This window comes from Chiloscyllium punctatum, chromosome 44 (assembly GCF_047496795.1).
Source record: "Chiloscyllium punctatum isolate Juve2018m chromosome 44, sChiPun1.3, whole genome shotgun sequence".
NCBI classification, from domain to species: domain Eukaryota; kingdom Metazoa; phylum Chordata; class Chondrichthyes; order Orectolobiformes; family Hemiscylliidae; genus Chiloscyllium; species Chiloscyllium punctatum.
Genome location: NC_092782.1, coordinates 14,784,571 through 14,800,584, shown reverse-complemented (window position 1 = coordinate 14,800,584; position 16,014 = coordinate 14,784,571). Strand labels below are relative to the sequence as shown.

The window sequence follows — 16,014 nt, the reverse complement described above, 5'->3', positions numbered from 1 at the left end:
TCTCCCTGCTTGTCTCTGTTTACACTAAGGTGCTTATTTAAAACCTTCCTCCTTCAACTAGTTATAAGTCATCGACCATAATATCCCCTTTGGTGACTGGGGGCCAAATTTAATTTGGTAATGATCCTGGGAAGCACCTTGAAAATTTTTGAAGGTGTTTTTTTTTAATTCAACTTGTTGCTGCTGCATACTGAACATGACAGGGGACAACACTGACATTTAGTCTTGGATCTGTTGAGTGTGATTTGCATTGTCCGCAGAAAGAGCAGCTGACTTGTACATGCACAGTCGAAAGGGCAGGTATCTGTGATCAACCACCCATAGTCCCAGTAAGGACTCAATAGATCTTAATTGAAGCTGAAACAAGCTGAACGTGTTCTTGTCCCTTATGGGGGAAACCAATGTATTTTATTTAGAACTTGTTATAATGCACTAAGCTAGCTCGACAATGTATTGTCCCGTGGCACTGTGAAAGTTATCGCTAGAATAATTCCTTTGGGATTTGCACATTTCAAACATCAATCCATCAAAGTCTGAATACATCTTTGAGGTCAATACAGTACTGTGAGATCCACGTTCTGAAAAGATTTTTCACTGCAACCATATTTATCTGCCTGTCATCCCAGCTATTAAAGGAAAATTCAGACTTAATGCCCAAGTGTTTAGTGTGGAATAAAAGGATGCTTTGTATAACTTGAATTACAAACTGCTTAGATGTTTTCCATCACCAGAATTGCCTGCTTCCACCTGCTGCAGTTCCACTGCTGTGGAACGCCTTGCCTTCATACCGTAAAGCTTGATTGTTTTAATGTCCTGCTGCCTGGTGTCTCCCATTTTGCACCCACCATAAAACTGAGTTTGCCTAGGACTCTGCCATTCTAACTCACACTGAATCCTGTTATCCCAATCACATCTGTGCTCACTGACCAGCACTGGCTTCGATGTGGAGTGATAGAGTCTTTCCAGCGTGGAAAGAGACCCTTCAGCCCGTTGTGTCTGCACCGGTCAGCAAACAAATGAGATGTTCCAGTCCCATTTTCCAGCACTTGACCCAGTGGGTCTTGTATGCAGTGGCACTCCAAGTGTTGATCTGAATATGTCTAAATATCCTGAGGGTTCTTGCCTCTCCCACACTTTTAGGCAATGAGCCCCAGATACCCAGAACCCTCTTCCTCAAATCCCCCCTGAACCTGCTGCTTCTTATCTTTAAATCTGGGCTGTCAATATGGCTGCCACTGGGGAGGCTTTCTCCCTATCTGTGCCCCTCAGTGAGAATCCTCCTTCCGGTTTTCTCTGTTCTAAGGAAAACATCACCTGCTAGCTAGTCTCAGTTCAGAACTGAATCGCTCTAGCACAGGCAACGTCTTGGTGAATCTCCTCTGCACCACCCTGCACCCCCACCCCATGCAATCACATCCTTCCTATAGTGACAGGAACTGCGCACAGTTCTCCGACTGTGACCTAACTAATGTCATATGCAGCTTCATCTTACCCTCTTTGTTTTTGTATTGAGTGCCTTGACTAATAAATGCAAGGATCCCATGTGCCTTCTAAACCACCCTATCCACCTGCCCTACTGTCCTATGTCTTTGATGATTTATGGCCTTAATTTTAAAATTTATGTCCTTGGATCTAAATTCTGCCATACCCTTAAGTCCCCCTAACTGTGATCTTTTTCGGTCCTTTAACCTTCTAGAGATATTTGTGCTCTGCCAATTCTGCGCATCCCTGATATTCAACACCCCAATGTTGGCTGCTGTACTGTCAGTTGCCTCAGAGCCAAATTCCGAAATTCCCTCCCTAGCCCACTCCACGTCTTTTTCCTCCGTTAAGTCACTCCTTTAAAACCAGTTCTGACTGAACTTTTTGTCACCCATCCTAATACCTCCTCGTGTATCTCAGTGACAAGATCTGTTTGATAACAACCCTGTCAGCCACCTCAGGGAGCTATACTCGAAAGGGTGGGCTAAGTGCAAGCTATTGTTTTAAAACAAACACACACAAAAATTGAGGTTGTCATCTTGACTGTGTTTTCTTGGTAGGTCGCAGATGACATCTCTTTCTACATGCTGAAAGTTTGTCTCAAAGAAATTATTTAAGTCCTTGACAGTATTCAAAGTTTGTGAGAAGATTTGTAGCTCGGGTGCTCGTTGTTGTGGTTTTGTTCGCCGAGCTGGGAATTTGTGTTGCAAACGTTTCGTCCCCTGTCTAGGTGACATCCTCAGTGCTTGGGACCCTCCTGTGAAGCGCTTTTCTGATCTTTCCTCCAGCATTTATAGTGGTTTGTATCTGCTGCTTCCGGTTGTCAGTTGCAGCTGTCCGTTGCAGTGGCCGTTATATTGGGTCCAGGTCGATGTGCTTATTGATTGAATCTGTGGATGAGTGCCATGCCTCTAGGAATTCCCTGGCTGTTCTGTGTATGGCTTGTCCTATAATAGTAGCGTTGTACCGGTCGAATTCATGTTGCTTGTCATCTAAGTGTGTGACTACTAAGGATAGCTGGTCGTGTCACTTCGTGGCTAGTTGGTGTTCATGGATGCGGATCGTTAACTGTCTTCCTGTTTGTCCTATGTAGTGTTTTGTGCAGTCCTTGCATGGGATTTTGTACACTACATTAGTTTTGCTCATTCTGGGTATCGGGTCCTTCATTCTGGTGAGTTGTTGTCTGAGCGTGGCTGTTGGTTTGTGTGTTGTTGAGTCCTAGTGGTCGCAGTAGTCTGGCTGTCAGTTCAGAAATGTTTTTGATGTATGGTAGTGTGGTTAGTCCTTTGGGTTGCGGCATGTCCTCATTCCATTGTCTTTCCCTTAGGCATCTGTTGATGAAATTGCACGGATATCCGTTTTTGGCGAATCCATTGTATAGGATTTCCATACAGGAAAGCCACACACATAGACCAAGTCCTGAACTACGAAAGCATCCACCCCAACACACACAAAAGAAGTTGCATCAAGACACTATTCAAAATGGCCACAACACACTGCAGTACACCAGAACTACAAAAAGAGGAAGAAGAACACCTATACAATGTATTCACCAAAAACGGATACCCGCACAATTTCATCAACAGATGCCTAAGGGAAAGACAACGGAACGAGGACATGCCACAACCCAAAGGACTAGCCACACTACCATACATCAAAAACATTTCTGAACTGACAGCCAGACTACTGCGACCACTAGGACTCATAACAGCACACAAACCAACAGCCACTCTCAGACAACAACTCACCAGGACGAAGGACCCGATACCCAGCATGAGCAAACCAATCCCATGTACAAAATCCCCTGCAAGGACTGCACAAAATGCTACATAGGACAAACAGGAAGACAGCTAATGACCCGCATCCATGAACACCAACTAGCCACGAAACGACACGACCAGCTATCCTTAGTAGCCACACACTTAGATGACAAGCAACATGAATTCGACTGGGACAACACTACTATTATAGGACAAGCCAGACAGAGAACAGCCAGGGAATTCCTAGAGGCATGGCACTCACCCACAGATTCAATCAATATGCACATCGATCTGGACCCAATATACCGGCCACTGCAATGGACAGCTGGAACTGACAACCGGAAGCAACAGATTTGTAACAAAGAATTCCATGGCTGAACCACACTATGTGTCTTTTAAAAGGAAACAAATTCTCACAATCTCTGAATCTCGACTTTTGTCATTTTGTTGAGGTTATAAAGCTCAAGGCATCCAACTACAGACCAGCCATCTGATTTGATCTGTTTTATCTGCCGTGGGATGGCAGTACCTTTATGCCCACTCTCGGTGATTTTTTTTGATCCTCAGCCAGGATCTGCCTATCCTTTCCCCTTCAATCTGGACGGCATTTTTGCAGAACCTCTCAGAAGGCAGTATGTTTTAGTGGTGCTGCTTTGATTTGAATTTAGTGAAGGTTTTGCCTTTTTCTCAGCTAGTCGTGCAGTGATTGTAACAAGGTGATTGTAACAGCCCCAATTGGGGAACTCCATATTCAATGAGGTCCAGCTGGCTGACCACACTACAATCACTATAAGGAGCAGCAGGGTCTCTTGAGTCAGAGAGCTGACTATTTCAAATCCCCCTCCTTGCCCCTGAACACAAACAATGCTGAGGGAGTCGTTCACAATTAGCGATTGTGTCTTTTTAATACATTATCAAATGGAGACATCAGCTACTGTCCTCATGCAAACCAAAAGGATGCTTTGGCTATATTCATGAAAACAGGGAAATACTACTGCCAAATATTTGACCTAAACCAGATTAGTTGCTCCATTCCTATGTTAAAACAGTGACTACACTGTCGAAAGGCTGTAGAGTAGATCATCCTGAGGCCAAAACGTTGCAAAAATGCGAGTCTTTTCTCCTTTTGATTTTAAAAAGTTTTAGTAGATTTTCAGAATTGTGTTCAAGATTGAACATTTCCACTGGGTATTGGGGCCCTGGAGATGGGTCTAACTGCAGGTCATGACCCTGAAGGTGTCTGTGCAATCGATTCACAGGTGGAGAGTAAATAGCCAGGGGTCCCATGCAACGGTGAAGGGTGAGCCTGTGCCTGAGGGAGAGGAAGGCACTGCCAGTGTAGGTGGGAGACCACAAGGATTCACAAAGATGTCTCCCAGAACTTCTCAAATTGGGGAGGAGGAGCCTCATTGTTCCCTTGTGGCTTCAGGTTTGGGAGGATTCAAAGGAGGCGCGGGTGCCCTCAACTACCCCTCCCACCCTGAGGCAACGGCAGAAGCTTATCTGTCATTGAGGGGACTGTGCTGGCATTGCCAGTTATGCCACCCAGGTAGGGACGTGGTTGACCTTAATTAGCTATCCATTGCCAGTGCTGGTCAGAACCCTGCTCTGCCAAGATCCCTCGGAGATGAAAATGTGTCAGGATACATCCTGACATGGAGTTCTCTCATTCTGCTCCCATTATGGGGAGAGGCAGTGGTGCAGTGATAGTGTCATTGTACTGACAATCCAGGACCCAAGGCACTGATATAGGATCTGGGCTTGAATCCTATTATGGCAGGCGGTGCTATTTGAATTCAGCAAGCTCTGGAATGGAAAGATCGCTCAATGGTGACCATTGTCAGTTATAGTAAAAACCCATCTGGTTTTTAGGGGAGGTAGTGGCAATGTCACTGGACTAGCAACCCGGCCCAGGCCAGTGTTCCAGGGACATGGAGTCCCCTCATGGCAGACTGTGAAACTTGAATTCAGTAAAATCTAGGATAAAGAGCTGGCCTAATGGTGATAGTGTTGACTGTCATGAAATCCATCTTGTTCACTAATGTCCTTACCTGGTTTGAACAATTGGCGATGGGCAATAAATGAATTTTTAAAAATCTCTCCAACTCTTTCTAAATAAAAGACATTCAGGATAGGAAAGGTTTAGAGGGATACGGGCCAAATGCAGACAGCATGGACTAGTTAAGTTGAGGAAACCTGGTTGGCTTGGATGAGTTGGGCCGAAGGGTCTGTTTTCACGTTGTATGACGTATACAGTTTCCACCTCCAACAGCATCACCACTGGACATGCAAAGTTTGTTCCCAGATGCTCTAGGATTCTTTTTACCACAATGGTTAGAGCAGGGTGTAATGTAAATTAGCTATTTAGGCTAGTTAGAGTCATGGAATTAGAGTGTCCTGCAGCACGGAGACAGGCCCTTTGGCCCAAACTGGTCCATGCTGACTAAAATGTCCATCCACTAACCCCATTTCCCTGCACTTGGTCCATATCCTCCACTGGCAGCTCATTCCATATGTGTGCCACCCTCTGTGTAAACAGTTTTCATTTCCTCTGTCATCAAGCTATTGAGTCTCACACTGAGTAACTCTTGAAAATGGCTGAGCTAAGAACTCAGTGGCTCTGAAGAGCTTTCGAGCATCTTGAGATTGGGAAAGGCATGAGTTGCGATTCCACAGTCTTCCTTTCTAATGTCCTGCACAGATCCAGATTGGGTGCTGGGAGAGTAAAACATTTTGTAAACCAAGCCTTCTGCAAGGGTTCAGAAATGTAGTTGATCAGATGTATATTTACCCCTTGAGACTATGCAATGTTTCATTCCCACAGAAAGCTCTCCAACTGCTGCAGCGTGGATGCAGACAGGAAATCCGACTTAGAGTATGGGTTACTGCAGCTTAAGAACAATTGGCATTGATTATGCACCTCTTGGTGCAGGTAAACATCTCAAGACAATCCCTACTCTTACCAGACGGAATGTCAAGGCAACAGAAGGAGTGTCACCTATCATGGGGTTTAGATAATCTCAAATCAAAATTGTTTCCTACCAGAAATTGCAAGTTTAATTTCTCTTTTACATAGATTAATGCTTTCTATTCATTCTGACACCTGGTCTTGCTTTATCAGATAACCCGGTGCTGAAAACAGCCCTTGAATCCTTCGATAGGCGCCTCCATATATTTAACATGTTGGGAATGCAAGGGATGCAGTGTCACAGTTAAAATTGGGAGGAGATGCACCGACTGGCCAGACCTGAGCCATTACAGACTGCAGGCAACAATGCCAGTCCTTCAGTCCCTTTAATGCTGTGAGATGTCTCATCTGTTTATGTGTTGTCTTCACCATTTTAAGCAGAAATCTTGCAGGAACAGAACTCAGCTCCCTCTGCATGAGGCTCATGATTCTGCGCTGTTATTTACATCCTGCAGTCTCTTGGAGATGGTTTGAGCTTCAAATCCCTCCTTTGTGTAGGGATTGTATTACATACTGAGCTCTAGGCATGCTTACTGCAGTCACTTTGACTGAATTGTGTAAAAGTCCTGTGGAGGTGTACAGTTTATCAGTGCATCTGCTGAACACTGTCGCCTGAGAATATTGTAATAGGAACATAGAAAGCAGGAGCCGGAGTAGGCCATTCGGCCCTTCGAGCCTCCACCACCATTCAATATGATCATGGCTGATCATCCTTAATCAGTATCCTGTTCCTGCCTTATCTCCATAACCTTTGATTCCACTATCCTTGAGAGCTCTATCCAACTCTTTCTTAAATGAATCCAGAGACTGGGCCTCCACTGCCCTCTGGGGCAGAGCATTCCACACAGCCACCACTCTCTGGGTGAAGAAGTTTCTCCTCATCTCTGTCCTAAATAGTCTACCCTGTATTTTTAAGCTGTGTCCTCTGGTTCAACACTCACCCATCAGCAGAAACACGTTTCCTGCCACTATGTCTCAATCAGATCCCCTCTCAGTCTTCTAAACTCAAGGATATACAAGCCCAGTCGCTGTAGCCATTCAGTGTAAGGTAGTCCTGCCATTCCAGGAATTGACCTCGTGAACCTACGCTGTACTCCCTCAATAGCCAGAATGTCTTTCCTCAAATTTGGAGACCAGAACTGCACACAGTACTCCAGGTGTGACAGTGTATCAAGGAATATAGTGAAAGAGTTTGTATGTGGAGTTAAGATACTGTGGAACAGGTCTGAGGAGGTGAATGAGTCCTTCCTGTTCCTGTGCTTTTCTTGTCCATTTTGTTGGTATATCAAGCAGACTAGCATTGCAGGGTCATCAACTCTGTCTGGAGCTGGGACACGGTGGCTCAGTGGTTAGCACTGCTACCTCACAGCACTAGGGACCTGGGTTCAATTCCAGTTGCACATTCTCCCTGTGTCTGTGTGCGTTTCCTCTGGTTTCCTTCCACAGTCCAAGGATATGCAGGTTCAGTGGGTTGGCCATGCTAAATTGTCCCCTGATGAGCAAGTTAGGTGGTTTATCCATGGGAAGTGCAGGGATAAGGTAGGGAGGTGAGTCAGTGTGGATTTGATGGGCTTGCTTCCACACTATCAGGATGCTAAACTCACGTTAAAGGAGACTGGATCAGAATGACTGATGACAGTGCCACACGGGTGTATCATGGATAGTTGTGTGTGAACGAGGACAGTCTAGTACAGTACATTGGGCTCTCTAGCACAGCCTCCTCTCTCTGCTGGTTATAGGAAACCTGTCAAGCATCCTGATTTGATGCATGGCCATTTACATGTGCTCACCTTGCAATCATCGCTTTCCTTACCTTTTAAATCCTTTTCCTCTGCCAAGTCAGATGTTGCTCGAATACTGAGTATGGGTAATATGAACAGGCAGGTGGAACACAGATCCCACCTTTCATTGTACATTAATTGAATGTTCGATTGTATTCAGGTGTAAAAGCGTCATACAGCATGGTAACAGAGCCTTTGGAACAACTAGCCCACGCCGACCACATTCACAAACTCAACTAGTCCCACCTGCCCGCGCTTGGCCCACATCCCTCCAAACCTTTCCTTTTCATGTAATTATCCATATTTGTCTTTTATATGTTGTAACTGTACCAGCATCCACCATTTCCTCGGGCAGTTCATTCCACACACTCTCTGCGTAAAAACATTGTCCCTCATGTCGTTTTTAAATCTTTCTCTTCAAGCCTTAAAAGTACACCCCTTAGATTTGAACTCTCCCACCTTAGAGAAAAGACCCTTGCCACTCACCTTATCTATGTCACATCACAATTTTATAAACCTAAATAAGGTCACCCCTCAACCTCCAATGCTCTTGTGAAAATATCCCAGTCTTTCCAGTCTATTATTATGTCGCAAATACCTCCCATTCCTGGCAACATCCTGGTCAATTGTTTCTGAATCCTCTGGCAATTCACTTGTGCTCCTTCATATAAGAGCACACCAGCTCACTATGGGCTTATCCCTGCCTGCTGTTTTCCAGAGTCCTCCAAATTCTTCCTTTCTAAAATGGGGATTGGCACGTTCCTTTGCAGGGTTACAGTGGGATGTGCTTCAACTAATCTTTCAGACAGAGTTCCCACATCGAGAGGCAGGAACAGTGATGGATAGATTCCTCTCCTTAGCTATACGTTCTCTACCCTTAGTCGAAGACTATGGGGCTGGGAAAGCACAGCAGATCAGGCAGCCTCAAGGGCCAGGAGAGTCAATGTTTCAGGCATCGGGGATGAGGCTTATGGGCCAAGGGGTGCTGAGAGATAAATGGGAGGGGGGTGGGGATGGGGGGGAAGGTAGCTGGGAAGGCGATGGGCAGATGGAAGTGAGGGTGAAGGTGATGGGTCGGAGATGAGGGTGGAGCAGATAAATGGGAAGGGAGCTAGACAGGTAGGACCGTTCAAGGGGCTGTGCTGAGTTGGAAGGTTGAAACTGGGATAAGCTGGGGGGAGGGGACATGGGGAAACTGGTGAAATTCACATTGATCCCGTGTGGTTGGAGGGTCCCAAGGCAGAAGGTGAGGCGATTTTCCTCTCAGGTTTGGGTGGTTAGTGTTTGGCAATGGAGGAGGCCCAGGACCTGCGTGTCCTTGGCAGTGTGGGAGGGGGAGTTAAAGTGTACAGCCACAGGACGGTGGGTTTGGTTGGTGCGGGTGTCCCATTACTTTCTCTTATTCTCAACCTTTATAACATTAGTGGCATGGCCAGTTGGAAAACAGACCCAATGACTACTCATTCTCGAAGCATCTGTGGTACAAACCATGATTTGTCCTAATTGATGGTGGGTTAAATCTTTACACTGGTGACAATTTGTAATCAAAAACAAAAAAAACCTGTCTAACACCTTTCATTGGCGCAGGACATCTGTTGTACAGACAGTGAACTGCAATTGCTGTTGAAGTGCTGTATCATGCCAGCAAGGTCCTACAAACAGAAGTGAGGTGATGGCTAAATAATCAGTTTATAATACAAACATAGGAAGTGCTGGAGAAACTCAGCAGGTCTGGTGGCATCTCTGGAGAGAGATCCAGAGCTAACGTCTGATACGAGTCCTCTTCAGTTCTGCCTCCCTTGCATTCCCAACATGTGAAGTGCATTCAGTGTTTCTTTTCTGAAGAAGAGCCGAATCAGACTTGAAGCATTCACTCTGTTTCTCTCTGCACAGATGTTGCCAGACCTTGCTGAGCTTCTCCACTGGTTTCTGTGTTTGCTTCCGATTTCCAGCAACCGCAGTATTTTGCATTCCACAAGTTTATAACGTTGGTTGAGAGATCAATGATGTCCAGGCTGTCAGAAAAAGGCTTTTCTCTGAACAGCACCTTTCCATAAGCATATGAGAGGGCATGTGTCACCCGAAGTGGTGATGCAGCACCACAGCATGAGTCCGGATCATACATAAATCACTGGATTGAGATTTGAACCCCTGACCTGTTAGCTTAGAGGCAGGATCATTTCCTCTGTGCCAAGGTTGTCACTAATCCATCTGTAAGCTTTCTGCAAGTGGCAGTGTACTTTGATAATTACCAAGCAGGTTGCAGTGGCTTCCTCACAGAGAGAGAAGAAAAAAATAATCAAACAAGAGTCATTCTTGGCCAGTCTGCTCATGGACTAAGAAATGCATCACCAGAGGCCTGGGAATAGGTCACTGAATGTTTGAGTGAGGACAGAATCCAAATCTCTCCAATTGTTAGAAATTAACACACAGCCATCTTAATAATGCATGTTGTTTATTTTTCTGTACCCTGTCGATCTTTGTCAAATGTTGATGTACAATATTCTGAAGAGCGGGAGAATGGAGGCATTGCTTGCCAGATAGATAGTGGCCCAGTGATATGTCACTGCTCTGGTAATCCACAAGTCTGGGCAAAAGCTCTGGAGAGGTGGATTAATCCACTACACCAGGTTGCAGAGTTCTGATTAATTGAATAAATCTAGAATGTAAAGTGCTCTCTGTAATGGTGTCCATAATGTTTTATTGATTGTTGTAAAAAGCATCTCTGATTCATAACACCCTTAAGGAAGGAGGTCTGGCTGACATGTAATTCCTGGCCCCAAAATTGTCAACTCTTAATGACTTGGCAAGCCACTCAGTTCAGAACCAGTGAGGGGTAGACAAGAGATGCTGTCTTTACCATTTAGTGATACCCGCTTCCCATGGAAAAGTGAAGGATGGAGAAAAATGAGAAACCAGGCACTGCCCAGGCTAGGATTTGACTTGAAATGCCTGTCGAAATTTCTGAAAACAAACAAGAAGTCCTTATTTTGTTAGGGTAGACATAAATATCATCAGAAATTAAGCTAACTGACAGATGGACTAGAGTGGAGAATCTATTTTTAACAGTGTAATCTGTTAGAGAGTCTGGGATTCACTGACTACAAGACAGCTGTGTGCAGATACAGTAGTAACTTTCAGAAGGGATTCTGACAAATACTGGGAAAGAAGACATTTGCAAAGTTATGGGGAAAGGGCAGGGGTGTGGCACAAACTGCATAGCTCTTTCAAAGGCATCGGTGGTGTTAGTGCATTTTAAAAAGCTGCAAGAAATGAAGCAGAATTGTCCAGCTGGTCTGCCATTTGATATCTTTTCTGGTACACTGCATGTCTTTGTGGTGATTGTAACAAGGTCACTGACTGGGGCTATTAGCTGGTCCAACCAGGGTGCCCTGGCTGACAGATATGAACGGGAGTATCCGAGATTCTGCTCACTCTGAGACCTGGCTCTGACGAAGCTGGATCATGTCAAGGACTATGCATGTGTGACAGTGATGGGATACCAGCCTTTTGGAATTATTTCAGCCTTGACTCAAGTGTGTTAGTCTTCCTACTGTACATATATTTGCTTAAGTGTACAATCTGTTCTGTTCTCCAGAGGAAGAGTTGGTAACACCACCACTAGATGGCGTGATATTACCTGGAGTAGTGAGACAAAGCATTTTGGATCTTACACGCAAGTGGGTCAGTAAATATTACTGAATGAAAGAGTGTTACGTTCGCTACCTTCAAGTGGCATCTATTCTGTTATCTGCTAATCTCACTGTTTAATTTTGATACGAATGTTAAATATTAATGTAATGCTTATCAGAGTCACAATCTGGTTTTAACCAGGAAGAAAATCAAGGGTTATGGGGGAAAGTAGAGTTGAGGATTATCAGATCATCCCTGACAGAGCAGACTCGATGGGCTGAATGGCCTACTTCTGCTCCTATGTCTTATGGTCTTGATGTTGTAGAGTAGTAAACATTGTGACTCAATTTCTGATCGAAGAGTCACCTTAATCTGATGTATTTGTTCACATCCTGCACCTCCATGGGGTAAATATTGGATGAAATATTTTTTTGGAGGCTTCAGTTTTTGATTGAAAATGCGTGTGTTTTGTTTAACTCGTAATAAATGATTCAAATGTGTCTTGAATTGCAGGTGCTTTGCATTAGTGATCACACACATATTCAGCAGGGATGCTTAATTAGTGATGGAAGCACCGATGATCAGGACCTAATTGCTTTTATGTTTATTTTCCTGAAACAAAGAATCAGTTCAAGGTTGAAGAGCGCTCTGTCACAATGAAGGAACTCGTCAATGCATCAAAGCAAAACCGGGTCAAGGAGATGTTTGGTTCAGGAACTGCTTGTGTCTTGTGTCCGGTATCACAGATCCTGTATCAGGGCGAGGTGAGAAACACAAGGCATCTTGTTCTTTGTAAGTTGACAAAGTAGCTTTAGCCCATGTTTGAGAGGGATGACTGTAGTCCGCCCATCACATGAAAGTGTAGTTCAGCAGATACCAACCACCCTCACATAATGTGGCAGAAGGAGGCATATTAAGAGGCAACAGAGTCAGATGTACAGCACGGAAACAGATCCTTTGGCCCAGCGCTTCCACGCTGACCAGATATCCGAAATTAATCTACTACCATTTGCCAGCGTTTGGCCCATATTCCCCTTAACTCTTCCTATTCATATACCCATCCAGATGCCTTTGAAACGTTATAATTGTATCCACCTCCACCACTTCCTCTGACACCTCATTTCATACACGCACCACCCTCTCTCTGCATGAAAAGATTGTCCTTTTTAAAACTTCTCCCTCCCTCTCACGTTAAACTTGTGTCCTCTAGTTTGGACTCCCCTACCTTGGGGAAAAAGAGCTTGGCTATTCAACCTACCCATGCCTCTCAGATTTTATAGATCTCCAAATGGTCACCCCTCAGCCTAAGACACTCCACGGAATGTAGCCCCAACCTATTTGGCCTCTCCCTGTAGCTCAAATCCTCCAATCCTAGAGGCATAGCAAATCTTTTCTGAACCCTTCAAGTTTCACAACATCCTTCCAACTGCAGGGAGACCAGAATTGAATCAAGTGGCCTAACCAATATCCTGTACAGCCACAACATGATATCCCTAACTCCTATACTCAATGCACTACCAATAAAGGCAAGTGTACCAAATGCCTTCTTCAATACCTTATCTATCTGTGCCTCCACTTCCAAGGCACTATGAACCTGCACTTCAAGGTCTCTGTTTGGCAGCACTCCCCAGGACCTTAAAATTAAATAGATAAGTCCTGACCTGATTTGCCTTACCAAAATGCTGCACCTCTCATTTATCTAGAGTAAATTCCATCTGCCACTTCTCAACCCATTGGCCCATCTGATCAAGATCCTGTTGTAATCTGAGGTAACCTTCTTTGCTGTTCACTACACCTCCAATTTTGGTGTCATCTGCAAACTTACTCACGTTTCCTCCTATGTTGGCATCCAAATCATTTATATAAATGATGAAAAGCAGTGGACCCAGCATCGATCTTCGTAGCACACCAGTGGTCACAGACCTCCAATCAGAAAAGCAAGCCTCCACCACCACCCTCTGTTTCCTATTTTTGAGCAAAGGACCTGATTAAAATAAATGTGGAAGAATATTTGCTGATCTTAATGGAAAGCAATTTAAAATAGTTACAGGTTAAGTAGAAACAAATCAACACCAACTTATTTTCATACAGCATCTTTAACATAATGAAAAATACCAAAGTGCTTCATTGACGCATCAGAAGAAATTGATGTCCAATCACATAAAGAAGGCGAGTAAGTGAGCAAAGCTTTATGAAAAGAAGTAGATTTTGAAAGGGAAGGATCTAAGTACTCTACAGGTTGTCAAGTGCCTTAAACACAATGTCAAGACACCAGTGTTTGCCATTTGATTTAACCAAGAGTTTAAGTGATTTTCATCAGAGCAAATACAAGCTAGACAAAGTTGGTACTGATATAATATAAGGAAATATTAGGGCAGATAATTTGATTTATTTGGTGTAGTCACATGTACCTAAGTGCAGTGAACAGTTTTGTTTTACAAGCAGTACTAGCAGATCATAGCAAACGAGGACATAACAGACCCTAGAGTGCTTAGACAGAGCAAGGCAAACAAGGTTACGGCTCCACAGGAGATGCACAACAGCAAGATCAACATTAGGTTTGAAGTTAGAGAGGTCCATTCATCAGTCTAATAACACCAAGGAAGAAGCTGTTCTTGAACATGTTGGTACGTGTTCAAGCTTCTGTATCTTCTGCCTGATGGAAGTTTGGAGGGGAGTATTACCGGGTGGGATAGCTATTTGATCATGTTGGCGGCCTTTCGATGGCAATGAGTAGCATGGATGGAGTCCATGGGTGGGAGATTGCCTTCCTTGGTGGTCTGTGCAGTGCGCACAACCTTCTGTAGTTTCTTATGGTCCTGGGCAGAGAGTTGCCATACCAGGCCATTATGCACCTGGAGAGAATGCTTTCTATGGTGCATCCATCAAAGTTGGTGAGGGACCAAAGTTTGGTCAAAGAGATAAGTTTGAAGAAATGTCTTATAGGAAGGATGTGAGTTAGAAAGGCAGAGAAATGTAAGGACAACTGAAAGCACGGCCATTAATGATGAATCATTTATAAAAGGCCAGCATGAGAGAAGTGTGGATATTGTGGAGGGATGTGGGGCTGGTGGAGATTATAGAGTTAGAGAGGGGAGGGATGAGGTGTCAACAAGGGAAATGGAAACAAAGTTGAGAAGATTGAAATTAAGACATTTCTTGAGTGAGTCCAAAGAAGGAACATGAAGTGACAGAGGTTAGATTGTTACATCTAAGGAGAGGCTTGATACAGTGAAAAGGGAGCAGAGTGTCATTGGATGGGAAGAGACAGTGACTGTAGGAGGCTACATAAATTAGATGGGCCTAATGACATTTTTGTGCTTTAAATTCTGTGCACTGATGATTTATGTTTCACGACTTTACGCTGAGCACCAGGTGCTGGAATAGAACAAATGTTTTTTTTTGTGTGTTGTGCTGCCCAGATTTATTCAGGGACTACCCGTGTCTTGCCCATTTGATACAAATGGGAGATCACTTCATCTGAGATTGACTTTGAAAGTCTTATTCCGTGCACAGCTAAGGCCTGAAATGATCTGTTCCGCCCCACAAACCCTTCTCCCTTTTGGAAAAAAAAGGCTGAAGCGCAGACAACAGCAGCGTTCCCTCTGTCAGGGCACAGGATCGGAGACAGAAACTCCTGCTGGGCATCTCTTATCCTCCCAAGACCATCTGGCAGAAGAAGCTTTGAGCATTGGAAAACGGTTGAGGCCAAAACATTGAATGTTTTCAAGGGGGAGTTCGTTCTTGGTGGCTAAGGGGATCAATGAGTATGGGGAGAAAGCAGAGACAGGGTACTGAGTCAGCCATGCTCATAATGAATGGCTGAGCAGCCTCAAAGGGCCGAATGGCCTACTTCTGCTCCTGTTTTTCCCTTTCTGGCCATTGGTTCTTCCCATTCCGAGATGGAGTGCCAAACAAAATGGTGGTATCTTTTAGCCACATTGTAGATTACTTACAGTGCGGAAACAGGCCCTTCGGCCCAACACGTCCACACCGACGCGCAACCCACCCGGCCCCTAACACTACGGCCAGTTCACCTAACCCGCAGATTTTTGGACTGTGGGAGGAAACTGGAGCACCCGGAGGAAACCCACACAGACACAGAGAGAGTGTGCAGTTGCCTGAAGTGGGAATTGAACCCAGGTCTCTGGTGCTGTGAGGCAGCAGTGCTAACCACTGTGCCACCATGCCGCCCACTGACTCACTCACTTGTGTCAGCCTCACTCACTCCCTCATTCACTCTCACTCATTCACCATGATTCACTCTTTTGAGCCATTGCTGACAGATATAACAATGTGAGGTGTGAAAGCGATAATTGTTTATTTGGTCAGTTGTAAATTTGGCTCAGTCAAACCCCCCATCCCAGACCCTCCCAACCAGCCTGGGTAT

General features: G+C 44.7%; 1 protein-coding gene across 2 annotated transcripts in view; it reads left to right on the top strand.

Moving 5' to 3' along the window:
- Positions 1-16,014, top strand: part of bcat1 (branched chain amino-acid transaminase 1, cytosolic) — an 81,023-nt gene that overhangs the window by 52,858 nt on the left and 12,151 nt on the right. For both annotated transcript variants that reach the window (XM_072562304.1, XM_072562303.1), the window contains 2 exons: positions 11,590-11,675; positions 12,248-12,388. In XM_072562304.1, coding sequence (XP_072418405.1) covers positions 11,590-11,675; positions 12,248-12,388 — 227 coding nt within the window. The remainder of the gene's footprint in view (positions 1-11,589; positions 11,676-12,247; positions 12,389-16,014) is intronic.